The sequence below is a fragment of the Passer montanus genome, unplaced genomic scaffold (genome assembly GCF_014805655.1).
Source record: "Passer montanus isolate IOZ18808 unplaced genomic scaffold, ASM1480565v1 scaffold1, whole genome shotgun sequence".
NCBI lineage: Eukaryota > Metazoa > Chordata > Aves > Passeriformes > Passeridae > Passer > Passer montanus.
In genome coordinates, this window is record NW_024356504.1 from 14623022 (window position 1) to 14649401 (window position 26380).

Sequence of the window (26380 nt, forward strand, 5' to 3'; positions counted from 1 at the left end):
CAAGAGGAGCTGCTGCTCCTGGAGTTTCTGTCCTGCTGGCCCCTCACTACCCCTGCACCCTGGCAGTGCACACAAGGGTCACAGTAGACAGCTCCAGAGCTGTAATCCCAGCCCCTAGGAAACTAAATTGTCCACAAAAGAACAGATAGTGTGGCAGAAGTGTGATTCAGATTACGACTGATGCCAGAGGCAGGTGAACTCAGGGGTAAGTAAATTATTTCTTGGAAGTCTGTAGATAGAGGAGGTGTGATTTTCTTGGATGTCATTCAGGTTTCCTTGCTGGCCCCTGCTCCCTGGCCTCCTTGGTCTGAATTCGATACTGAAGAAACTTAATCTTCTTCAGGAACTGTCTTTTTTTGATATTTGCTGTTTGTGTTTCTGATAAACTGCAAAACTCAAGCTTGTGTTTACGTGCCCTTCCTTCTTGTGGCAAACCAGGAAGTGTCCATGTGAAGATGTTAATGCTTGAAGGGTGCTGCTCCTACTCATTAAAATGGCATTCTAGACTAAAAGTGCAGTGATGATGGGGTGGCAATTTCACTGCATTACAGCTCACCCAAGCATCATACAGCCAGTTATGCCCTCCCGATGGTCATTTTTCATAATGCCATACTTTCCTCTTTGTATTTAAAAACTCTGGACTTCAAGGCAAGTGGTTCTCACTATAACTTAGTGTCATATGCCCTGGAGGCACAGGGCAAGGATGTAAATCTATAAGAAGTCTGCAAGTAGAACTGGATTCTTTACAGTTGATTCATGGGTCTTTTATCAAAGGCTGAACAGTAAGTCACAACAGCATTGTCTTTCTTGTTCTGATTTAAATACCTTATTTTTGTACAATCTTCTATTAGTACTTAGCCTGTGAAGTTCAAATTTGTCTTGTTTTCAGGAAAAAAAACAACCTAGGAATTTAGAAAGCATTTAAAGTTTCAAAGCATTAAAGTTCCAAAGACATAACTTCACTTGAAAGAATCTTTCAGAAGATGGATCTGAGGACAATCAGAAAAGGCAAAAAGTTATGACTTACTGTATGGCTTTTCAAGTAAAAACATTTTAAACTACACTGAAAATTTTTGCTTACATTTCTGACATTGCAGCCCTTTTTCAGCTTTTCTTTGCAAATGTTCTGAAGAGCATATCTGTGTAGTCTTAGCTGTGTTACTTAGGCAAAGTTAAATGCCTCCTATCAAATCACTTTTATGTCCATAAATTATACTTACAAATGATTTATACTTGTAGCTATTTCAACAGTTATGTGAAACATACAGTACAATATTTATTATACTGGATATAATAAAATTATGTTAAAACAATTACAAACCAGAGATAGCCAAGACTGTTAAGAGGTGAGAATAATTCTAAGAAAACAGAATTCCTGGTAAGATGATAATGTAACCATTGACTCTGAATACCAATGTTATTGACACAAAGAGCTTTGACTGAACTTTGTCAGAGTTCGTGCAAAGAGGAGGGCAAGTTTAAATTGGATTTAGAAATAACTAAATGAAGGTAACACTACAATTAATCAGACCATTGGGGGGTCTAGACTGACGGAACAGCAGGACTGTGGGTCTGAAGACAAATTATCCAAAAATAATACATAATCTAAATTATCAATAAGCCAAGTTTAGTTAATACTGTGATCCCGTTACATAGCAAAAGTTAACTAAAACTAAAGCATGTCTGCTGTGAAGGGGCATGTGCTCCAACTTGTTTGAAATAACAAAAGTCCCAACTGACGTGTTACATAAAACATATTTTCAGACTCCAAGGACCAACAGGCTAGGACAAACATCATTGTTTAAATTTAAACAACTCTGAGTCTGTTTCTGAGTCAGTGTTAAGATGTCTGATAAATATATATACTGGTAGGTTGTACAAGTAGGAGAAAATATTTAAGTCACATAAATGTGTTTTGGTTGGTTTGTGCTGATGGCATAACTCCTTTCTTTAGGTTTGGGGGCTTTATGTGGAATTGGAAGGAGGTTTTGTATAATGGCTACTATACTCACCATTATTCCTGGGAATTCTGTGGCACTACTACTGGACTTCTGTTACTTGAAACAAGTCTGTGTTCATATTTGGGAGGAAAATGGGACCAGACAATGCCAACCCCTCCACCACTTTAGGCTGCCCTCTAACCCTTTCACTTTCTGCTGCACTTTCAAATGTTTGTAGGCTTCTTTCCTTTACTCTTCCTTTCTCTTTTTCAAGTCTATTCTAGGAAATTTATTTCAGTTTCATCCGTCTCTTGTCACATAAATTTTAGTGTTTACTCATAATGTTGTCTACTGAACATTCTGCAGTTTGCAAGTTTGACTTCCAACTCAGATTCTGCAGTAGTAAGGATGTGAAGTGTGTCAGTAAAGCAGGAACATTAGTGGCACATATGTACACTAAAATTCCTAATTTGAAAGTTAAACAGAACCACACAATTATGATCTGGCACAGCAAAGAGAAGTGAATGGTTTAATTACACATTCCATGTTGTGGTAGCCCACATGTATTCACTCACATTCATAAACATTCCCTTCCTCTATTCAGCTATTGAACCACCTTACAATTTGGCTTTTGTTGTCTAGAGTATTCTTTTTGTACAGTTTACATAGAAAAAGAAACTTGTATCTGCACTGATGGGTTGCTATGGTATTACTGATGATTATTGTGGAGCAAGGTTTTAATAGAGCACCAGACGTGCATCTGTTAGTGGCTCTCAATTTCTACTCCCTCTGGCAAATTGCCTAGAAATTTCTATTACTTATAAATATTTTTGCCCCACTGGTCATCAGACCTACCTCTGGGCACAACCTGCACTACAAAAAAATAGGATTCTGTGATGTTAATCTATTCATCTCCTTTTGTGCAAGAAAGGTGCTCTGTACAGATTTGCATAATGGCACCTTTACACAACCCTTTAAATCCTTCTGTTATATCAAAGAAATTTGGCAATTTTCATCATTAGTGCATTGCCACTTTGTGCTTTCTTAATTTATTTCTTTGCTACCCTCTGCCATTGCCTATAATGTACTCTGGAAATTCTTCAGGATGGTGTGGTTTTGGTTTTGCTTATCAAACACTGATGTCTCCATGTAATAAAATTACAAGATGGTAAGCAGTCATGGAGGTGATCTCACAGACACTCCTGGGTCAGGACTCTTCTCAAAAGGCACATTCCACTCTTTCTTTAAAATATTAAAAATGTGCTGAGGTTTGCCAGTAATGAGATCTGAAGGTCTGCAGCTGTTTTATGGGCTGCACTAGGTGAGCTCCCTGATTCACTGAAATTGCAGATTCTCTGAGTGTTTACATATTGGTTTTTTTTAAATGGGGTCTGTGTTTCAGACCATTTTATTGTAAACAAACAGAAATCTAACAATAAGTAAACTGAGAAGAAACTGAGTGCAGGTGGGGTTATACAACTCCCAGTTCCTATGCTGGGACTAACTGGCACCTCCAGAATTTTTTCAGAAGGAAAGCTGGTACTGTTCTGGCGATGTACTTAAAGGATAAAGCTTCTGAGGCTTTTTCAAGTGGCTAGAAACAATATGTCCTGCAATGATTTTCATGGAAAAAGGGTAACGGGAAAATAATGGAGGAGTCCATATATGGAAACTGGGAAAAAGTACACTCAGAGAAAGCTACTACCAGTTGCAAAACTGTAACCTTTACAGCGTAATAGATCTAAGTTTATCTCACTAGCATATTAATAGCAGCAGATGCTTTACCTTGACCATGTATGAATTCAAACTAAAATTTAAAAATCAACCATACTGATAGCAAAGAAATAATGTAGCTACACTTCATAGAAATGTAGGAAGGAGAACTTCAGAGGTTCCCTGATGATGTTTTCAAACCTGTTCTTGCAAAGCTCAGTGATATCAAGTATGTGATGTCCTGCGAGGCCTTGGCTACCTGAAATGTCAGGTACCAAGGCTACCTGGAAAAGTAATCAAGAAATCTGTAGCTGCAAACTAAGCCCGTCATTTTTTTTCTTCTCTCTTTGACATGCACCTTTTTAAACAAAAGATGTCCACATCTGTAGGCTGTTGTCATGGTTGTGGTAGTCATCTTTCCCAGATTAAATAAGTCTCAACCTTCTCATGTAGTTTTTAAAAACCTCTCTTTTTCTGTTCTCTTCTCTAGACCCTTTCAAGTATGACAAAGTCCATTTCAGACATGATTTTAGCTTAAACCTGCACATACTTTAACAGATTTTATTCCTGTAACATTTACTGCTGTATCCATAAAGACTGATACGCCTAAATTCAGAGTTATTTGTTTCAGTGGAGTTATCAGTGCCCAAAGTAAGTATGCACACAGAGCTTAATCAGAATACAGCCTCAAAAATCTAAGATAAATAAGGAAAACAAAAGCTAATAATTTTGATGCTTACTAGATTTATTTTTCCAACAGTTTATTCATAATTCTGTTCTAGGAATGTGGATCTTCCTTGAGACTTTCCTCTGTCCTCAAATTTTATCTGAGTGTCTGACTGACTTAAAAACCAAGATACTTTCTTCCACATAATTTTGGAAACTAATCAACATTTTACAGATAATCACTAACACCTTTGGAATTACACAGAAATGCAAACGAAAATAACACAAATACTTTCTAAACTGTGCAGATTTCTGCAGAAGTTGACACAAGCTGCTTATGCAGTAGATCCTATCCAAAAGATAAATCATTCTGCAATACAAATAACATCTCTGAATATTGTAATTTACAGGATTTTTTTTGTGTAAGGTTATTGTGTAAGACCAGTGCTACTTATATGTGGATGCACAAATGTTTTTCATATATGTTACAAGATAATGAACGGTTCTAAGAGAACATCTTGCAGGAAATGCCCTATTTTCTAACACAGGGGATGGAATTAATGCCAAAAAAAGGCCTAATCCTGTTTTTTTAAAAAACAGGAGAAAGATGGGGTGAGGTTTTCACCAAACTAATGGGTGAAAGAGGCAAAAACTGGACTTTGGCTGCATGTATAATGGGTAAATTTATCTGATTTGAATTATACAAAATAATAGGTTCGTTCTATTCAAGTCTCATCCCAGACCCACCCCCCTTTTCCAGCCCTAGGGGAGGGAGCGTTAAATAATGGTCTGTGTAAACTGATGCTCATGCAGTAAGAGTTTGGAGAAGTGCTGCTTGTACAAGTTAAAGCAGGCACCGAAGAAAGAGCAACCAAATAAAAAGCAGCTGCAGGAGCAAAGTGGACCCTTCTGAAATTAAAAGACATGTCTTTCTTCACCAGGGTTCTGACGATGAAATGCAGGCAGACACTTGAATGTGAGAGGACTTACTTTTACCAGGCGCTTTTTGCCAGCAGCAGGTTTCCCGGGCAGCAGCCGCGGCCGTGCAGCAGCCAGCCCCTGGCGGTGCGGAGCAGCCCGCGGGCAGCGGCGGGGAACAAAGGCGAGGGGCGCGGAGCGGAGCTGCTGCAGCCCCCCCTGGGCAGGGTGAAGAGCCTGCACGAAATGCCCGGACCCAACACCCTCTACAACCTCTACGAGTTCTTCTGGAAGGACGGCTTCGGCCGCATTCATGAAATCCAGGTACAGCTCCCTCGGCTACTTAAAGCTTTAACCACGCCAGGGTTACTTAAGCCTTTCCTCTCCGCCCCCGGTAAGGCGCCGGTGAATGGCCGGGCTGGCAGCACGGCAGCCGGGCATCGCGGCGCCGCCTTCCCGCAGGGAGAGCCGCGTTCCGGGGGAAAACCCCGCTCCAGTCCCCGCAGCACCGGAGGCTCCGGCACTTTTGTTTCGCGGGGGATCCCACGATCCCGGCGCCCGCCAGCGCTCCCCGCGCATCTTTGTGCGCGTTTCGAACCGCTGGGGAGGTGCCTCGAGCTGAAAGAAGGAAAAAAAAAAACACACTTTTTTTTGTTTTTTTTTTGTTTTTTTTTAAACTGGGTTGTTTCACAAGCTTGCAGAGGACTTATTTTTGGCGGGCAGGGCTGGGAAACGTGGGCTTCCCCGGGCTCTTAGTCAGCAGCACCCACCCGTGCGGTGAGGCTGTGCCGGCACCCGGGCCCGCCCCAGTGCCTCAAGCTGAAAGAAGGAAAAAAAACCACACTTTTTTTTTTTTTTAAACTGGGTTGTTTCACAAGCTTGCAGAGGACTTATTTTTGGCGGGCAGGGCTGGGAAACGTGGGCTTCCCCGGGCTCTTAGTCAGCAGCACCCACCCGTGCGGTGAGGCTGTGCCGGCACCCGGGCCCGCCCCAGCCCTGCCGCGGCCGCTGCCCTTCCCTCAGCCCGGCCCGGCGCTGCTCCGCCGTGCTCAGAGACCATTTTGTCTCTCCTGCCCCGGCCTCCCCTTACATAAATACACTCTGCCTAGCTCGGTGCCCCGAGGGAGCGCTGGATGCGCCTGGCCCCGCTGCCGTCAGCGCTGGCCGGCCCCCCGCGGCCGCCCCCGTCCCTTCGGCGGGAGGCGGGCGGTTTGAACCGGGGGGGCGAGGGCCAGGCCCGCGAGTGGCGGCGAGTGGCGCGGCCGGCCCTGCCGCCCCCTCCCCGGCCGCCACATTGGCGGGGGGGGGGGGGCGGGGCGGGAAGCGGGGCCGGATGGCGGCGTGAGGGGAGGGGAGGGAAGGAGCGGGGGCGGGCCGAGAGCGGCTCCTGTCACCTGGCGTGTGGCGGTGCCGGAGCGGGGGGAGGCGGTCAAGTGAGCCAGGGGCCGGGTGGGGCTTGAGCAGCGTCCTCTGGTCGGGGCACCTCCGCTGCTGCGGAGTCCCGCGGACCCGGTCCCGCCGGGCGCACCTGGCGAGGGGGGGCCAGGCGCGTTATCCCTGAGGGAGCTCGGGGAACAGGGATCCTTGTGCAGCGCCTCGGGGATGCTGGCATGGGCAGCGCTCTTACCGTAAGGCTGTCGCTATCCGGAGAGGAATTCTTTTGGTTGCTTGGCCAAACATGTGGGTTTCATTCCTGAAAAGTCACAGCGCATCTCCTGGGGCCCTTTCCCCGTGTAGTCCAAGCGATTCCAAAGGAAGCGCTTTGTGTATGAGGGAGTAAAGCTGCGAGTTTCACTCTCTTGCAGCTTAGGATCCATAAGCTTCCCACCGGCACTACATATCTCGTTGGGAATACCTCAAATGGGACATTTATTATTTTACTTTTCTTAGAGACCTTTCCCAAATCGCTAGGAAAAAAATCACAGTCAGCCCCAAGAGGTTTGCTGTCTGAAAATTACTGAAATTTCAGGAAGAAAGAAGAGAGAGAAAGTGAAATAAAAATAGAAAAGGGAAAGTAAAGAAAACCAAACTAAATGGTATGAGAATCAAAACTTGAAAGTTGATATTTACAAAGGGCCTTAAAAAAGGAGGCAGGAGACAGAAAAATAAAGAATCACATAAGTTGCTTAGTTTTGTTCAGCTTTCTTATATTTACCATTTAGATTTTTAAGAAGAAATGTTAGGATGTGTGCTGTATTCCATGGCACCCAAACTAGATTGCTAATGATGAACTGCTCAGCTTGATTGCTTGCTAGCTAATACATGCACATGAAAGTTAAAGACATCTAAAGCTCTTTGTTTCATTCTGCTTACTTTTTTCCTCTAACTCTATGGTGGTGTACAGAATTTGAGAGGTCCTCATCATAGTTTCGTAACACTAAAAAAGATGCTGCCATTGGTTTCAAGTTCTTTCCCTGTCAAAACAGTGAAAATTATTCAAAATATTGAAAATAATATAAGACATCCTAAATAGCCTATCCTTTTTGCTATGACTAGCTGATATGGGTATTTTCGTCTTTAGTGAGTACTATTCCTAGAAAGAAAAGGATAAGGATAAGTTGCAATATAATACTAGTTTTTATTCTGCCTAGAGTCTCAAGAATCACAGGATGCCCTGTTTGCCTAGAATGCAAGTAGGCATTAAATTTAACAGTCTGTTAAATTTAGCAATACAGTGAACATCAGGAATGAATTAATCCCGAACCCTTTGGTAACCAGCACAGCTACTTAAACGATGTCCTCTGGTGCACACAAATATTTGTGTGCTATATGCAGAAGGGGTGGGGAAGCCCAGAGCCTTTTCACAAAGGAGGTTCTGTTCTCAGTAACACGATTCCAGTTAGTCCTGGCCAAAGTAGTAATGCCTACAGCAATTATGACAAAGGAAAAGTATTTTTAATTTGGTGAGGTTGGAGCTCTTTCGTCTCATCAGTGCTATGCAAGGATAAAGAAAAGAAAGGTGAGGAGGGAGGGATTTGGATGCTGGCAGTTTGAATTTATGGTTGTGAAAGAATGACTGCTGTGAGATTGGTGTGTGAGGCACTAGAGTGGAACATTTTCAAGGTTTGGAACAAGGGAAAGAAAAATCCATGTTGTGATAGAAAATATAGAAATAGAATTCCTGCGAGTTTTTTTTTTTTACATGAAGTTGATAGAATGGTGTTCAGTCTACTGAAAGAAAGGGATGTCCAAATACTTTGTCCCTGTCCATTTCTGGTTTTAAACTAGTATTTAATTCATTTGATTGGATAGCTTGTCACTTGATTTATTTTCTGTTGAAGTTTGTTGTCTCATGTAAACCGTAAACCTCACCATCATTGAAAAAATAAACTGCTCCATAAATACCAAAATTTGTTGAACCTGTTTTTCTGTGACTGGTGGCCTGTATTCCCCTCACTCCACTGATTTTTCCTTGCCACACTGCTTTCCCAACTCATGCTTTCTTTTCAAGACACATACTCTCAAAGTTATTATCTCCAAGTTCAGTATCCCTGAAGTATTTGTAAGGCAAGAGATGCTTTGGGTTTTGGGAGAGCTTGTTCATACATTGCTCTGTCTGTGGCGTTGGTTAGGAGCAGACCACGCAGAAATGACAACTGAGTTCCTGCTGTAGCATTTCCCTCATCAGGATGACTAATACATGTGTCTCATGTGAATCTAGATACTGATTTTTGAAAATGGTGAGAATATTGTTCTGGGAGACCTTTAGAACTTCGACTGAAGTTGGCCATTGTGTTCCAAAAGTAGTTAAGAGGTGACTGGCAGAGACCACAATTGCACAACTCATGTTTTATTTGGAAACTAGACAAAAAGAATTACATTTTTTTAAGTGTACTTGGTATCATATTCTGAAGAGTGATTCATGTGTCTTAAACTTATTGTTGGCAATTAAACAATTCATCTCTGTAACTAAGATGGAATAAAATATATTTCACATACATTAATCTTGAGTCAATACTAGATTTTCACAAGTGAAGTTGGTGTCAACCATCTTTGGTTTATAACCAGCATAACTCTGTGTGCAGATGTCTTTGGACATGTCAATGTTAAACTTTGGTCAGTTTAACTTGTCTTAATACTTTAACCAGAAATAAAGGCTTTAAAATTGATTTTCAGAGTCTTAATAATATCTTTTAATAACGGCTTTGCAGTTTGTGGGGAGAGGGAATCCCCTCTGAAATGAGGATGAACCTGGACTCCAAGTGAATTTGTAAGAGTTGAGAATTTCACTTCATGACCATGTCAGAATGAAATTTATTTGAAATAGTAAGATTTCATGGGACAGTGATAGTGTAACCTTACTGGAAAACTTTTTGGGTTGGGTTTGTTTGTTTGTTTTAATATATAGACACAGCTTAATGTTTTCCAATCCTCTTTGTTAATTTCCAATCCTCTTATTTGCCTCCAGACTGAATCACAAGATTTGTGGATCAACCACTTAATAAACCCCACTTGAAGAATAAGTTCCCCCCTTTTCCTTTGTTTTGCATAATTAGCATATGTCTCTCTCAAGTTCACTGCTGACAAATCTGTTCCAAAATGCAGTTTTTTCACTAGGCTGTTGTGCTGTCATTATTCTTGGTTAGGTGTGAGAAGCTTATAAATAGCTGCTTTATAAGCAATTAAATGGTAGAGTAAGTAGTTATTCACAAAATGTATCTTTGTATTATACTGGTAATTTAACCCTATATGCTTCCATGTTTTTAATTTTTGCAGACATTCTTTCTAACCTGTTTGATCTGAAGGGATGTGTTTTGAAGTCCTTTCATCTTCTCAGTGTTTGGTTTCACTCACACTCTGTGCCTTAGAGCTTGGACCCTTTCCAGTCAGGGTCCTGAACTGTGTGACCTCTTTGTTTTCCTTGTGAATATTTCACAGCAATGCTTACATGCTTCTCCTGACATTTCAAACTGAAATTCTAGATGTGAGAGTTTGTGTATAACAAATTGTCACTTTCCTTTTGTGATAGTTTTCCTTAGTAATACTTGACTTCTGTTTCTCTTTGTTGGTGATGCTGTAGCAAAAACACACTCAGGAATATGGAAAGATCTTCAAGTCTCACTTTGGTCCCCAGTTTGTTGTATCCATTGCAGATCGAGACATGGTTGCTCAAGTGCTCCGAGCAGAAGGCAGAGCACCACAAAGAGCCAACATGGAATCCTGGCAGGAGTACAGAGATTTACGGGGGAGAGCCACGGGGCTCATTTCTGCGTAAGTGCCGTCAGCCCTTCACTTTCCTTGTTTTCTTGTGCAAGTTTCGTGATTTTCTGAAGGACTGTACAGGTCATCTGGGAAATCAGGCTTTTCTGTGTGGGGAAATTTGTGTGGCTGGTGAGGAGAAGGGAGTAGGTGTTTGTGGTGAATGCTGTGAATTTGTTCTGCTGTGAAGTTCCAAAGGGATGGCAATGATGTGGTGTGCAGTGTGCTGCTTTGAATGAAGACATTCTTTGGGAGTGTGTATCAACTGGAGTTTGAGCTGACTCACTTACCTGCAAGCAGTTTTACAGAATGGAGCTTACTAGCTTTGGCACTGCACTGCATGAATGTGGGTTTATTGCATCAGTTCTAGAATGTTCTATCTAGCAAGCAGTGTGCTGTGGGGAATTGTTGGCTCAGATTGGTTTAAGCTTTATTGTTCACTGAAGTGCCCGCTCAGACGAATGTAAAGAATGGCCAATTCACACTGTAGTGCATCCCCAGACAGATATTTTTGAATCTGGCTGATTCCAGAGGAGCTATCTGTCTGTACAGCTTGCATAACCTGGCAGCGCATGTGGGTGTGGTTAATTGCCACTGGGAACTACTCAGAGTCCCCACTGACATAGGATGTTTATTTAGAGGGAAATTAATTTCCTGAGTCATGGACAGTCTGTTTTTTCATGGTAGCAAAAGGCTTTATGTATTGCACGGCAGGCTCAAATCTTAAGCTGCAGTTGAGACTCAAACTAACAGTTCCTTGATACTTAGTGAAAAGAGATCTTAAATCAGGAGACTCAGGAAATATCTCTTAAAGAGATCAAATTCTTCTGCTGGCTGATAAGTTTCTGTGCCTTGCAATGGCATTGCTCCAGGTAAAAAAAGTAACGGGAAATATAACAATAAACAAAAGAGAATTGCCCATTTTCATAAGGAATTGAAAGGTATCCCTGGAACCACTGTTCCCAAATACTATGCTCATACAGAGCATGTTGATACTACAATTCAGATTTTTAGTCTTCAGCATCAAGGTTTCCATGCATAGCTCAGGTAAAGCAGAATCGGTAGCTGTAAATTGTTTCTCCACAGGTAGCTCTGCTCTCTTATTGCTTTGTAGGTTTAGAACTGTAATGGCTGAAAGTGATGTATCAGTAACAGAATTTATGATACCAACTCAAGTTGTTGATTTGTCTGTAGCTGTAAATTGTTTCTTTACAGGTAGCTCTGCTCATTGCTTTGTAGGTTTAGAACTGTAATGGCTGAAAGTGATGTGTCAGTAACAGAATTTATGATACCAACTCAAGTTGTTGATTTGTCAGATGTGAATGTGAGACCTTTATTTGGTAATTAAGTACTGTTTCTCCGTAAAAGTAGTTTTGCAGACTACCCATTCGAATGTTTATTTAAAGTAATTTTTATAGAATATTTTACTAATTCCTTGCATTAGCTACTACTAAAAGACTAACATAGGGATACTCATCAAATTCAGATCACTGAGTGGGCGAGTTCTGTCACTCAACCCAGAGACTGACATGTTGCAACTCTGAAATTTAATGAGGACATGAAATAAATACAGAATAAAATTGTAGGAGCATAATACAAAATATACATTATCATGATTTTCATTTTACCGTTTGCTTTCATTTGACATGAAAAATTGCAAACAGTTTGGTTGCAGAGCTCTTACCTGGCCGATGTTTGTTAAGGAAAACCGTGCATTGACATTATTAATAATTTCTTCTAGGGAGGGGGAGCAGTGGCTAAAAATGAGAAGTGTACTGAGGCAAAAAATTCTGAAACCCAAAGATGTGGCTGTTTACTCTGAAGGAGTCAATGAAGTTATCACAGACTTAATTAAAAGAATCCACACCCTCAGAAGTCAAGAGGAGGATGGGGAAACAGTGACCAATGTTAACAACCTTTTCTTCAAGTATTCAATGGAAGGTGAGCCCAGGCTGGATCTGTAAAGAAAATGGATGTAAAGCAGTGTGGTTGTGGTTAGGAATTTCTGTAAAATCACTGTTCCCAATGTGGTTAGTCTGAAAAAGGATGTTTGACATTCTGCATTTGTGTGTCTTCCTAGTTAGTGCAGTGGGTATCAGTAGAATTCCTTTGTAGAGTCCTTGTATTAAGGAGCCATTCCCATGGAAATGCTGGTGTACAGGTAAAATGTTCAGTCAAGGTCTTGATCAGTCTCAATACTCTGTATTTCTGTATTAGTTTTTCAAGAATAAGGGTGCTGACTTTCTAACAGGTGACTTCTAAGACATGTTAATTTCACAATATATCAGCCAATTCCAATGAGGAATCCCCATGTGATGTATCTAAATTCAGTTCATAGCTTAATGTGGGAAAAAATACTGCTTTTCCCTGCCTACAGATGCCATGTATGGGATTGTTATGCTTGCCTTAAGATCATCTGCCAGTGGCTACCATTAATTAATGAGGGAATGCAAAATGAAACCCTGGCCTGAGCCTGTATGGCAGTTCCTGTGTTCTTACAGAAATCTCATGGTGATACATATTTTATGTATTTCTTTTACTGACTACATACAACCCCATCTTGTTATATGTAATGCCTTTTAAAAACATTGGTACTCTTTGCTGACAGGCAGCTGAGTAATTTGGGATTTGAAGAATATCCAGATTGTTCACTTTGTGTCAAATTGCTGGCTGCCTGCTTGGTCTGTTTCACATTAATAGAGTCTAAAAACAGCATTTAACTACCAGTTTATGGAATTTCAAACTGTGAGCTTACAGATTCACTGTAACTGATGGGTTGGTTTAAATTCTTCACATTCTTTTAGTTTTTCATTTATAACTTGTGCCTGGCACACATTTGTTTTCTATATGAGTTGCTGATTATTTAACTTACACTGTAACTGTTCAGAAAACCAATACATAAGATTTCTTTAAAGGGACCATGTAAGCAGTGAGAGGATCCATAAGAACAAGCAGTTTCTGAAAGAGGCACAAAAGAAAGAAAAGATGCAGAAAAATATCTTCCCAGGGAGGAAAATTAGGAAAGGAAGAGTGAATTGAAAATAACCAAAATTTAAAATTATTTTTGTCAATAAAGATAATGTCTAGTGGGGGTGCCTGCAGAACTGCAGAAAAAGATCTGTGAAAATCACAGCAAGTCAGAACAAGAGACAGTCAATATTGTCACTTGCAGCAGTGTCACACTTGCTGGTTTTTAGGGCTGGATGGAGACTGGCATGTGCAGTAAAAGCACGGTCTGGAATGCAAGCTTTCTGTTCATTTACACAGACTCAGTATTCATTTGCTACCAGCTGCTGACAGACACAGCCAGTGGTAGAAACTCCTCCGTTGTCACCAGCTATCAGAAATGTCTTTGGACTCGTGTGTCCCTGTGTTTTCAGAGGCCACCAGGGCAGGCTCAGGATTCACAGTGCAGTGCAAAACACAGCAAACAGGCTGGAGGCTGCTCTACTTCTGGTGGAATTCCTGGCTATCTTCTCATGCTGAGCATTATTGACATAGCAACTACTCTCTTGCTGCAATGTTTAGCTGGGCTATTTTACTGTGGTTGGAATTTCTGTTTTATCTGTTCCCCAGCTGAAGTAGTAATAATGATATTAATAAATTTCTTGTAAAGTAGTTCCATTTAATGCTAGTTAATTCCTTAAATTATTACTATGTATTCATCCATGTCTATAGACATTTCTTTTGTTTTTTTATGTGCAGGTGTGGCCACTATTCTGTATGAATGCCGGCTGGGCTGCCTGGAAAACAACATCCCACAGCAGACTGTTGAATATATTGAGGCTCTGGAATTGATGTTTAGCATGTTTAAGACCACTATGTATGCAGGTGCTATTCCCAAATGGCTTCGTCCACTTATTCCAAAACCCTGGAGAGAGTTCTGCAGATCCTGGGATGGACTCTTCAAATTTAGTAAGATTTAGTAGTAGAAAAGTTCAGCTGTATTTCTGCAGGTTCTGTGTGTGTTTGAACGGAACAAGCTGCATTTCTCTTCTAAAATTATAAGAAGACATTGTGGCAGAAGTAAGTTTCATATTAAATGCAGATTGGCCAGGGGAACTGTTTTAAAAAATATTCTACTGAAAACAAACTTTACCAGTACATTTCAAAACTCCCCTATTTTATACTGCTCTTTCTTTATTTATCTTCATCTGTTTCAGCACCCACTTGTCATTCCAGGTCCAAGTGCTTTGCCAAGGTTTTATCTTAAGCCACTTCAATTTTAATGAGGGTAGTTTTGTTGACTTCAGCAAAATTTTAATTAAGCGCCCTGACATAATCACCACTAAAACTGACTTGAAAGTTAATAAACTAGGCTCTGGCAATTAACTAAAACTTTGTAAAGTTTATTTATATATATACAGGTGTATAAGTTGGCATCAAAGTACACTGATGTACTACAATATGGGTTTAAATAAAACATTCCAGGCTACTTTACAAATCAGTTTTCATGTAGGTAGGAAGAAGGAGTTGTCTTTGCAATTTTATTTTTTTCATGTTCTTGAGTGTTAAAAAAACTTGAACCCTTTTTCTCTCTCAAATATGAGAAAGCTGCATGCATTTTAATTTTTTGTAGGCTCATTCTGTGAGCCATTAACTTTCAAAGGAGTTTTTCTCTTCTTAAATCCTTTGCTTGACCAAAGATGCTGTTTGCAGAGTGTACATGGAGCTGTGGGTGAAATTGCTCAGCGTGTCATTCACTGAAGTTTTTGTATTTTTGTTATCACTTGATGGTCCTCATCTTTGTCTTCAAAGTAATTAAGTTCTGTGGCTTTGACCTTCTGGTTGCTGCTAGCATCTTGCAGCAGCCTCTGTGTGCTGAGCTGCAGAGTGCTCTGCAGAGTTCACCACTTCTTGCAGAGTCACCAGGAGACAAGCCAGGTGGGCATCAAAACTTGGCCTCGAGCTTCCATCAAGGAAGGGAACTGAAGTCTCTTGTGTCCTCTCTTTGTGCTCAGCATTCTCATGCTGTGAGCTACCAAGGTTCCTGTCAGCTCAGTCTTTCCCTGCCATGAGTACCCAAGGACCTCCACCACCACTCTAGGATTTTTCCTTAAGACAAATGCATTTTTTTTCCCCTGGATATGCAGTGTAGCATGGGAAATGTGATTACTGAATGGAAGCAGCAGAAAAATAAAAATGGAGGCTTAACAATTTTTTTGAATCCCAAAGGTCAAATCCATGTTGACAACAAATTGAAGGCTATTCAGTCTCAGCTGGACCAAGGAGAAGTAGTGAATGGTGGGCTACTTACACACCTCCTAGTGAGTAAGGAACTTACTTTGGAAGAGATCTATGCCAACATGACTGAAATGCTTCTGGCAGGAGTGGACACAGTAAGCTTGTTACCATTTTTCTTGTTTATAGTTGTTTTTGTACACCAGGATCACTGGCAGCTCTCTTCAGGGGGGTTACATTGCTCTTAAGGATGTAATTTTAACACATTTAAGCCATGATGCCTTTAAAGAGATACAAAATACTTCCTGTACTGTGTAATCTCCACTGGAATGAAATCAGTGTTCTGATCTAGCTGTGGTTTGCAGGAACCCATCACTTGGGAATCTGTTCCACAGTTCATTAAACAGATAAAATAGCAATTGTCTTTACATTCAGCTTGTATTTCATACATTTTCTTTTACTAGTTTGCTTATCAGGTTGGTTTTTGTGCTACTTTAGGTGGAGCACAATAGAAAGGTTAGCTGAAAGTTAGGGTGAAAAAAATTGATCAATAAACTCATGCGTAGAGTTTGGTAACTGATTTTCATGTATGGCTAAGTAAATCAACTGGGACACACATTATGGATCAGATACCTGCTTTCTGCTGGAACCCATTGTGGGAGATGTTAGGTCAGCAAGGATTTGGATAAGTCATAAGTTCACTCTACCCCTGCTTGTGCTGGCAACATAGAGTCAGGCTGAGGCAGAGAGCTGAGGTAAAGGCTCAGGATTAATGGGGCTGGTGTATCCAATATGTTAACACCTGGAAATATGTTTCAAATGCCTCTCATTCTTTATTCTTCTGATTTGCCACACATTTGAAGAAACATTAATGTCACATGTGTATCTTCCCGTCTCATTCCTAGCATGTGAAACCAGTGTAGCTCAGTACTGACTGCAGCATGACAATTGGAAGAATATGGAAAAAGAAAGATGAGTTATTGTATGTACAATGTATACAGAATTATTTAGAATATCAGTGAACACTTCTACTATAAATGATTGTTACTGAACAAATTTTTTAAAGAAATTATATTAATTTGCTAAAGAAGTGCTATGTAGGACTTAAATAGTCTTATAGTAAAAAGGTTTAAAATAAGTAAAAAAATAAAATGGTCTTAAAGAAAAGAAAAACTCTCTGGATAATTGGATTCAGATTTTTTGTGGCTTAAGAAAGTTTGTAAGGTTTCTAAAGAAAACAAAAAAAACCCAGCAGCAATCACTTTTGAATTCCAAAATAAGGAGCATATGTAAAACTTCTTTATGTGCTGAATATTACTCCATTGGTTAAATGTCCCAAGGGCATATGAATTTGTAGAGCTTTTTGATGTTGGCTCTTAAGTAAAACATGATTATTAATCCCATTCATTTTCTAATCTTTCAGACCATTAATTTTCCATTTTTAGTGTGTGACAGTTTTCATTAAAATAAAAGGACAATGTTCATGCCAACAAGAATTTCCCTTTCCATTTGATTCAGCTTTCTCAGCTGGGAACAGACTTTTTCTGAGATTACTATACTTCTAACTTCCTCATATTCAAGTGCAAAACAAAAATGGAAGGAACCTTTTTTTCCTACTGCTGTCAATTCAGATCTCATTTTATCATAGAAACTGAAAGAGAGTTTGAGGATTATGAAAGCTTTCAACAGAATTGTGAGGCAGTTGTTGGCTGCAAAGCATTTTGTCTGTTGCTGGAACAGTCCTAATTTTTAAGAAGTTATGTAGGAACTGGGAACCTGGGGAGGAGCACTGTTTATATCGGAGAAGTTCTGCACAATTGCCAGCTCCTCTGAGTGGAATAGAGCTGGGTTGCATTGTAGAAGGCTCAGCCATTCCATATTGCAAGAAAAACAAGAAAAACTTATGAGAATGGTACTTCAAGCATTATACCCCAGTTTGAAGACAAGACATAAAAGGTTACCATCATGACGAATTTGCATTCTAAATTGATCTTAAACTTAAGACCAAAATAAGACATTTCCACAAGCTGATTTTTTTCCCAGCTGTGGTTAAAAAAGATTAGATTATGGGTTTCTTTAAATCCTCTTGTGCTCAAAATTGAACTGTGTCCTACCTCGTGTTCTGTTTCTTCTTCACACAAAATATTTTTAAATGATAGTGGTGTAGCATTGCTTACCAAAAGGATAAAATATAATGTTAGCAGTGATGATACCAATTCTGTCGTGTGGATGCTATGAGGGGGCCACCATATGCTTAAAAGGGGTTGGAAATGTTCTGAGAAGAATTTTCTTTCTTGTTTCCTGTGAAGTGTTTTTCTTGGAAGGAAAGGTGAAATGCACATTGAAAACTAAGAGCTAAATTACTCCATTGCTGTTTGGAGTGTTTATGTTTCAATATTGCTTACATAGTTGGGTTTGCATTTGGTTTGTCTGTTGCTTTTTATATTTCACTGGGAAAATATCAGCAGGGATTGTTTTGCTATGCGGTGGACTTTTAGATGGAAAAGGGATGAAGGAGGGGATGGCAACATCTGGCAACCTCCCATTGAAGCCAGATGTGAATCATCGCCAGCCTGTTTCATAACTTTAAACATATAAAACATAGTTGAAAGCTGATTGTTTTTCTTGGCTTGAAATTATTATTAATGTAATGTTGTTGGGCTTGATGATTGTGGTTTTTCCTTAGACTTCTTTCACTTTGTCCTGGGCCATATATTTGTTGGCAAAGCACCCAGAGGTGCAGCAACGTGTTTATGAGGAAATAGTCAATAAACTGAGGAAAGATCAAGTTCCAGTTGCTCATGATGTCCCAAAATTGCCTTTGATTAGAGCTGTCCTGAAAGAAACCTTGAGGTAAGTAGCAGACAACTAAAAGATTCAATTCCATGTTATTCTGATGAATTTTGAGTCCATTTTAGCATTTGTAGTTTATTGTTGCTACTGCAATTTGCTGCTTCTACTTTTATTTATTTCAGCAGTATTGTGTCCAAGGATGCTCAAGCAATGAATAAGATCGATTATATAATGTTTAATGTTTCTCATTTTGGTAGAAGTGGTATCACATATGTAAGACATGTCTGTTAAGGCAGGGAATAGAAAGCTTGATTTTTTCCTTTAGTCTGTATGATAAAATGTAACAACCTCCTCTCCCACACTGGTACTTCGCAGTCCCACTTCAATAATTTAAAGGTTTTTGATTTAAATTAAAGGCATGTGACATACATTTTTTTTAATATGTTTATACTAAATGTTCATCATGAGGTGAGAGGAATAAGAGGATTTTAGAGAAGGCATCGATAAGGCTTTTTCAGCTTTAGCAGTAGTGCTAAAATGTCTCCAGCTTGACCATCTACCTTCATGCTTGTATGTGTGTAAAGTGAATAAATGCATAGATCAGATAGCTCAACCTTCAATTACTAATAAATAACTTTTCTCAGATGATTCAAGGTCTTTGAAGCTCCAAGGTATTCTGTACTCCTGAAAAACATTATTGCTGTGACTGAATATGGCATTCATCCTGCATATTTGTGAATGCAAATTGGAATCTAAACATTTTAAAAAATGTGTTAGTTATTACTGTTGAACTTCAGATAAATATTTCTCACTAGGTTATATCCAGTATTGCCAGGAAATGGAAGAGTGACCCAAAAAGACTTGATCATTGGAGGATACTTGATACCTAAAGGGGTAGGTTCTGTTGCAGTCCTCTGCAGAGAACAGTTTAATTTTTGCAAATTAAATATGATCTGCTACAACATATATACACTTCATTGATTTTAAAAGATTTCTCCATGCTAGAACATTAAGAGAAAGGTATTTCAGTAATACCCATTTATATGCCACAAATAGATTTTATGATTGACTGGTTGCTGTTGTTTTGATATTTTTTTATTTGGGTCCTCACCTGCAAATGAAATTTATCATCATGACTTCATCTTAATATTCTTGAAGATGGAGTCTATTAATAACATATCTGTGTAATGGTACAATTCAATTTAAAAAGCATGGATTTCATTATTCTTGCAGTTTTCCAATTCTTTGTCTGTTAATTCCCTTTGTGGAAAATTTCTCCCTTTTTCTCATAGCAACTTCATGAAACAATTCCCAATACTTGTGACTAGTTCCCATCTCCTTCCCCACTGCATCTTCTCTAATATATGCAGCAACTTTGGAAACAATTTGAAGATTATTTCCTTTGACCAATCGAGAAAGGGATTTGATTTTTGACTTATTTTTTCCTTTTGTGTTTAGAAATACTCAGAGTTGCTTAATTTTTATCACTGTTATTGCAGAAATTACAGTAATTGCAAATGCTTTTAAATTTTGCTACGTGCATTGGAGCTAGCTAAATATAAATATCATTTATTTCCTCAGACCCAGCTGGCACTTTGTCATTATGCTACTTCATACAGTGAAGAAAATTTCTCAGTGGCAAATGAGTTCCGACCTGAGCGCTGGCTGAGGAAAGATAACTTGGACAGAGTAGACAACTTTGGCTCCATCCCTTTTGGTTATGGCATTAGAAGTTGTATAGGAAAAAGAATTGCAGAGCTGGAAATCCATCTTGCACTGATTCAGGTTAGAACTATGTGACAGCATTACAAGAAGAAAGTGAATTGGTATTATTTTTTTAATGTATGCCATTTCTGGGTATCCTACAGTGCTCAAAATCTTTGTTTTGGAGTGTTGTCTAATGTACTCAAGTTGCAAAGACTTAAAAAATTGAAAATAATCATGTGTGAAATATAGCATAGTACCTAATGGTAGGGTACACAGGATGTAAAACTAAAGGTAAGTTTGTTAAGGAAATGTATAAATTTGGTACAGAAGGCTTTTGTAAGCAAATCAGAAATCTTTCTTAATGTATATTAAAATGGTTTCTGTGTTTTACAGAACTTACAAAGATGTAAAATGGATTTTATATCCTTGCACTGATTATAGTGTGATGACAAACAGTAAAATTTCTCTATATTCTGGGCTTTTCTGTCTCTTCTGGTTCTTTCTTCTAACTCATTATCATTTTAGATATACATCGTTTATAGTTATATAAATAGTACATATTGAGATATATTGTTTTTGATTGGTTCATATAATAAATAAAATGTTCCCAACAGCTGCTATACTTTTTGTCATTTACAAGACAGTCTATAGCTGAAATAATGAGTACAGATTGTGCAATCAAATTGCAAAGATTTGGTAACTATTTATAGTTAATTAACTATAAAAATATTTTGATCCATTTTATGTATTCAAAGGAAAGTTTGATTGAATTTGTCTTTGAATTTCCTTCAGTAAATTTCTAGAGCAATCTCTGAACAATTAGTGCCTGTCTTTTGGAGCTGAGAGTGAGAGAGCTCCCAGGGGGCTTGGTAAAACAAACACACCTCCATCTTTTTTAAAAGGAGGCTCAAGGAAGCAATGGAGAACCTGCTTTGTTTTCTGGAAAGAAACTAGAGCAAAACAGCACACAACCTATTTACAAACACAGAGATGATACTTAAGTGAGTTAAAATTAGAAACACATGGAGCTCATCAAAGAGAAAATGTTTCAGACCAGTCTGATTTCTTTCTTTGACTTGATCACTTACCTCATGTGAGGGTATAAAGTAAGTCATGTACTCTGACTTCAGGAAGTATTTTCACACGTCCTGTATGTTTTTGCTCTCAATTAAATTAATAAAATTTGTTCCAGATAGAAGTGCCCACAAAATGCATGCACAGCTGGTTGTAAAAAGGAAATAGCTGGAGGCAGTAGCTATAGAATAATTGCTGTTGAACTGGAAAGAATTTAATTAAAATTCTGTAAAAGTCTGTCCTGCATTTGATTTAGGCTGTTATTTTCATTAACAGTGTAAGTGATGGATTAGAGGATACTTTTACAGTTTTCATGGGATGCCAAGCTGATGTGAATTAATTTAAAATCAGGGGATGTCAATATAGAATTTTGAAGAAAGAGGAGAAATGTTCTAGAAGCAACACAAAATTATTCATTAATGACCATTTTAAGTTAGTGCCCTTGAGAAGAAATAAATGCATAAATACAAATTTATGAAGAATGGTCTGAGTAATATTAGTACTGTAGGAACAGACTGGAGTGATATAGTAAAAAATAATTCAATTCTGACAAGGCAATGTGATTCTAGATATTATTAGCAGCATTAGCAAGCATTTTGTATGTCAGAAAGAGGAGCTAAATTACTCAGTCTTGCCAAACTCACTTAGCAACAATAAACAGACATCCCCATGCACTGCATTTTAAGGACAATATAGCCAAATTCAAGGAAATTTGGAAGACAAAGATGATAACAAGAGGGATTTTAAAAAGAGAAAAATTAAATAAAAGCTTTGTCAAACATCTCATACTGAAAACTGTAGTTATGTATGGGAAAATAATGCATTGGTTATCAGTCATACTAGGAGAAGGACTAGAGAAAATTACTTAATTTATAGAAAAAAAGTGTTTGAGATTTATTATGAGGAGAAGTTGAAGATGTTGCAGTATTTCCCTCTTGAAAGTGTAAAAGTAGATAGCCGAGGTATTCTTCATTCAGAAAAATGAGTTTGATGGGATTGGGATTCCTGCAGCTTTCTTTATAATTTCACATATTGATTGATATTAAAGGAAGTGAAATCAAAAACACATAGAGGGGAACCTCACAAAGTTTGGAAGAGACCTTAGTTTCTTTGATAGTTCAGACTGTTTAATCTGGTTCTGTGGGATTTCTTCAGAAAGGTCTTGCTCAGTCCTCCCTCAATCAGAGGAGAAAGATTTTGAATTGTAATCTTTACCTTGTAACACCTTCTTTTTGTTTCCTGGATGGGAATCACAGCACTTAAACTCTGCCAAACTGGCAACACAAATTTTGCTTGTGACAGTCTGTTATGTTCTCTTGTTTAAAGGCTACTCTTCATTGGTAATTTTTCAGTTTTTCTAATACTTCTTCTGTTTATGTTCACAGTTACTTCAGAATTTTGAAATCAAAATTTCTCCCAAAACGGAACCAGTTCATGCCAAAACTCATGGACTTTTGACTCCTGGAAATTCCATCAATGTCAGATTTTCTGACAGGAAGTGAAACTCAAATGTTTTGGAAGTACTAATACAATTTTTATGGAAACAGGTTTGCATTTTGCAGAAGTTTAAAACACACTTGTTCTCTGGTTTGCAGGTATTTGACAATATCATAAAGTATTATGTTCTGCCTGAGTTCTAGCAGTACATAAGAGCAATTACCTCTCCTGTAACAGTTAATTACACATATGAAAATATATGCCAAAAAGATTCCTTCTCGCACTGGGAATCTCCTTTTATCTGGGAGAATTCCTTGTAATAACAACACATGCATTGAAAAAAGCCAGCCAAAAGTAAATTCAGACATGTCAGTATTATTCAGTTTTTGTTACGCTGCTACTCAGTGAGTGCATTTGAGAGCAAGGGGATTATTATATAATATGTGGAAATTAGCTGCATGTCTAAGTTTATATTTTCTGTTTCTTGTCATCCAGTTTTTTGAAAGTTTCCACATAACAATGAAATGATGAGATCATTTTTTTAATATGTAAAAACATTTACTCTGCATGTATTAAAAAAAATAATTCCAGTAATATGAAAAGTAAAGATAGAAAAAATACAACTGATGTCACATTGTTTAGACTTGAAATACATAACATATACAAATTTATCTGAACATAATTCCCATAAAATGTTTCTATATATTTTAAAAAATAAAGTCTTAAAAATGAAAGTTTAAATGTCACATTGGAGAGTTTGAAGCCAGGCATTGTTCTCATCACCAAAGCACAAGCCACTTTCATTGTTCTAGCTAATATGCCAAACCCAAATGTAAATATTAAAAGAAAGTAGTTTTTACATTTTTATCATTTAATTAAAATACTGCTTTTAACTTTATTCTGTTCTTCAACAGTAAGAACTGGAAACAGTAAGTTTTACTGTTCTTCAACAGTAAGAACTGGAATCTTCCCATTTCAACTTGCTGAACCCATAGGCAAATACAGAATTCTGTAGGATGGAAATGTGACTACTGAAGTATTCAGAGAAGATTTTTTACTATTTGGTGCCTAACAGAAGGAGTAGACCCCTGGAAGTTTGGTCTTTTGGGAGTAATTTTGTTTGTTTGGGGTTTTTTTTGTTATTATTACTTTTTCTATGACAGCTGACAGAAAACTCTCCCTTGCACGATACTTTGGATAACTTTAGTATCACTGCACTAACCTTACATTCCCATTTTTGAGAGAAACCTTGTGCCCTGTGTCCATGTTATGGCTTGAACAATGTTCAAAACTGCATATCCTACTAGGATACATATGTAATTATATATAGTTAAGTGTTTACATGTCAGGCTCTGACTGGTTTTTGGGAGGTAGTTTACATACTGAGAATCATAAATATTTCAGCTAAATAAACTTAGCGAAAGTTTTGCAACTTGTTTTTTAAAATGACAACATTTTTCTTTGATTCTCTAGTCTTTGGAAGTCAAAGACAGGTTAGAAATTTAAAATCTCTAGTTTTAATGGTGTACATGAAATTTCACATTGCCACCTAGCTACTACAGTTGTGCTGTTAAAGTATTTTGATTCCTTTTTGTGGTGCCTTTTCAAGGTTTAGAGAAAAGAAAAACAAAATCCCCTTTGTATGGATCTCCTAAACAAAATAATAAGACTAAACAAAAGTGATCTGATCTATGAGAGAATTAAATGCTTACATAAGGACTTTGAAATGTTATTCTGGTGTTGAGCATATATGTGTACTGTAAGAAAACCCTGTATTCTGTTGGGAGTATTTTCCTTGAACAAGCCTGCCTTGTGATTTTTCCAGGGCTTCCAATTATTCCATCTTTCTTGGTTTTGTTTCTTTTCTATCCCATTGTTATTTTCAATTGTCTCCATCTTAAATCAAATGAAGAAATTTGTATTTGCCAGAGCCAGCTGACATCCCAAAGGAGATGTTTTGCAAAATCTGTTTAAAAGTCTATGGAATGAGTATTTGACTCCATAATTCTGCCTGGTTTTGTTGACTTGGAAACAAGGAACTCCTGCCTTGAATCCAAATTTGGATGCCATATGGTGCCTTCCTTTTGCTTTGTCATAGCATCATTAGAAACACCAGCCACTGCTATGTTTGCTGCTTGGTAGGAGTCCCTAAGAAAAATGTCAGTGCAGAAGATGGAAGAGACATTCTAAAATGCTTTTTATAGCATTTGAATCTTTTAATGAAAACAGCCAGTATTTGTTCTAATAGAGCACGTATCCATGTAAGTTGTCTTTTATACATAATAAAATATTTATACAGTATTTACAAGTCTTTGTTCTTATTTTAATTACTATTTATATTTGCATTTTTCTTTAGCAGCCTTAAGTCTTCAACTTGTTGTATTGAACTGAAAGATTCACTACTCCATGGAAAAATTAATAGTTCAGCTAGAAAAGAGGGGGATTCTTACAATAATTTAAAGCTTTAAGAATTTTGACTTGGCGAAACAGGAGATAACTTTATGTTAATAGTACTGTCATTGTGGAGGAAAGGTACTGGCAAAGTTGTCCAAGAAATACCCAAGGATTGACTCTAATGTTGATGCTTTGATTAATTGCTGAATACACAGAGGAGTATTAAAGATATGAAGAAAAAAGGCATAAATCAAACCAAACCAACAACAAAAATAACCCGGAATGTAATAGAAATAGGCTGGAATTTAATAGCAAAATATATGTGTGGATGGGTGGAATGTAGGAAAATAGAGATAGTGATGAAGGAGTTACAGCTGTGCTAATTATCAAGAATTAGGAACAGGCCTGCCCTTAATAGACCAATTAGGATAGGTATTGTAAAAGAGTAAGTTAACTGGTTGAAAAGTTAGATGGAGTTTGTTGGCTGTGCTGAGAAGAGGAAGGAGTCGGTGCAGTGAAGAGCTGCCCATGAGAGCTCGCCAGGAAGGTATAAAACCTTTGCAATAAGATGGCAATGTATATGTATATAGGAAATAAAAATAATTTATTTGAGGAGCTCACCACTTGAAAATGTAATATGTGGAGGAAGGCCTAGATAATCACAGGTGACTAGAAATTGCAAGTATGTGGGAATAATGAGAAATACAGCCTACAATGTATGAGATACAATCTGACCTATTCTTCCCCAACTTCTATCAGAGATGCTTTTTCTTAACTGCTATAATACAGTGTGTTTAAGTGTTCAAGAAGGGTGGAGTTTGATTTGGACAGATGAGGATACACTAAGATTATCAGGTTAATAGTTTCTGTGAGTGGAGAAAGGGTTATACTGCAATGGTTTTTGCTCTGCCTCCCTGTGGTTTGTTGGCAGATCAAGCCCTGGCACATCTGGAAGCTATGTAACCATGGGCTTAGGAGAATTTGTTTTCTTGGACACAAAACTGCTGAGTTGATTTTGCTCTTTCCAGTTGGATTAGATAACAGGTAGTGGAAACATGGATGTCTGCAAGAAACTAAATTTATCCTCAAAAAGTTTGTGTAATTAGTCTAGAAAAGTGAATATTTTAAGAGGACTTGAGTCTTCCCTTCAGATACTTTCAGGTTAAGGTCTTTCCTCCTTAAGATAAAGGACAATGCCTGTTCAAAACAAGTATCACCAGTAACAGTGAATAAATAAACCAGTGTGGAAGGTTTCAAACTATCAGGAGAATTAGAGTTTATTCTAAAGTCATTGTGAGGCATGGGGAAGACTGGAAAAAATATCCCCAACCATGAAATGATAAAGCATGGTAAAAAGA

At 38.3% G+C, this 26380-nt stretch overlaps 1 protein-coding gene across 1 annotated transcript; it reads left to right on the forward strand.

The window, feature by feature from the left end:
- Positions 1-5243: 5243 nt before the first annotated feature.
- On the forward strand, positions 5244-23788 carry LOC120497349 (cytochrome P450 27C1). The gene is made up of 10 exons (XM_039698713.1): positions 5244-5561; positions 10258-10448; positions 12178-12377; positions 14142-14351; positions 15612-15775; positions 18304-18470; positions 19226-19304; positions 19992-20195; positions 22577-22738; positions 23543-23788. Exons 1-9 carry the CDS (start codon positions 5244-5246, stop codon positions 22691-22693), a joined length of 1650 nt encoding a protein of 549 aa, XP_039554647.1. The 3' UTR covers positions 22694-22738; positions 23543-23788.
- Positions 23789-26380: the final 2592 nt, after the last annotated feature.

Coding starts and splice junctions, on each gene's coding strand:
- LOC120497349 (XM_039698713.1), top strand. CDS start 5,244: ATGTCTTTCTTCACCAGGGTTCTGACGATGAAATGCAGGCAGACACTT. Junction 18,471..19,225: donor GTCCTGAAAGAAACCTTGAG/GTAAGTAGCAGA, acceptor ATTTCTCACTAG/GTTATATCCAGTATTGCCAG. Junction 19,305..19,991: donor GATACTTGATACCTAAAGGG/GTAGGTTCTGTT, acceptor TTATTTCCTCAG/ACCCAGCTGGCACTTTGTCA.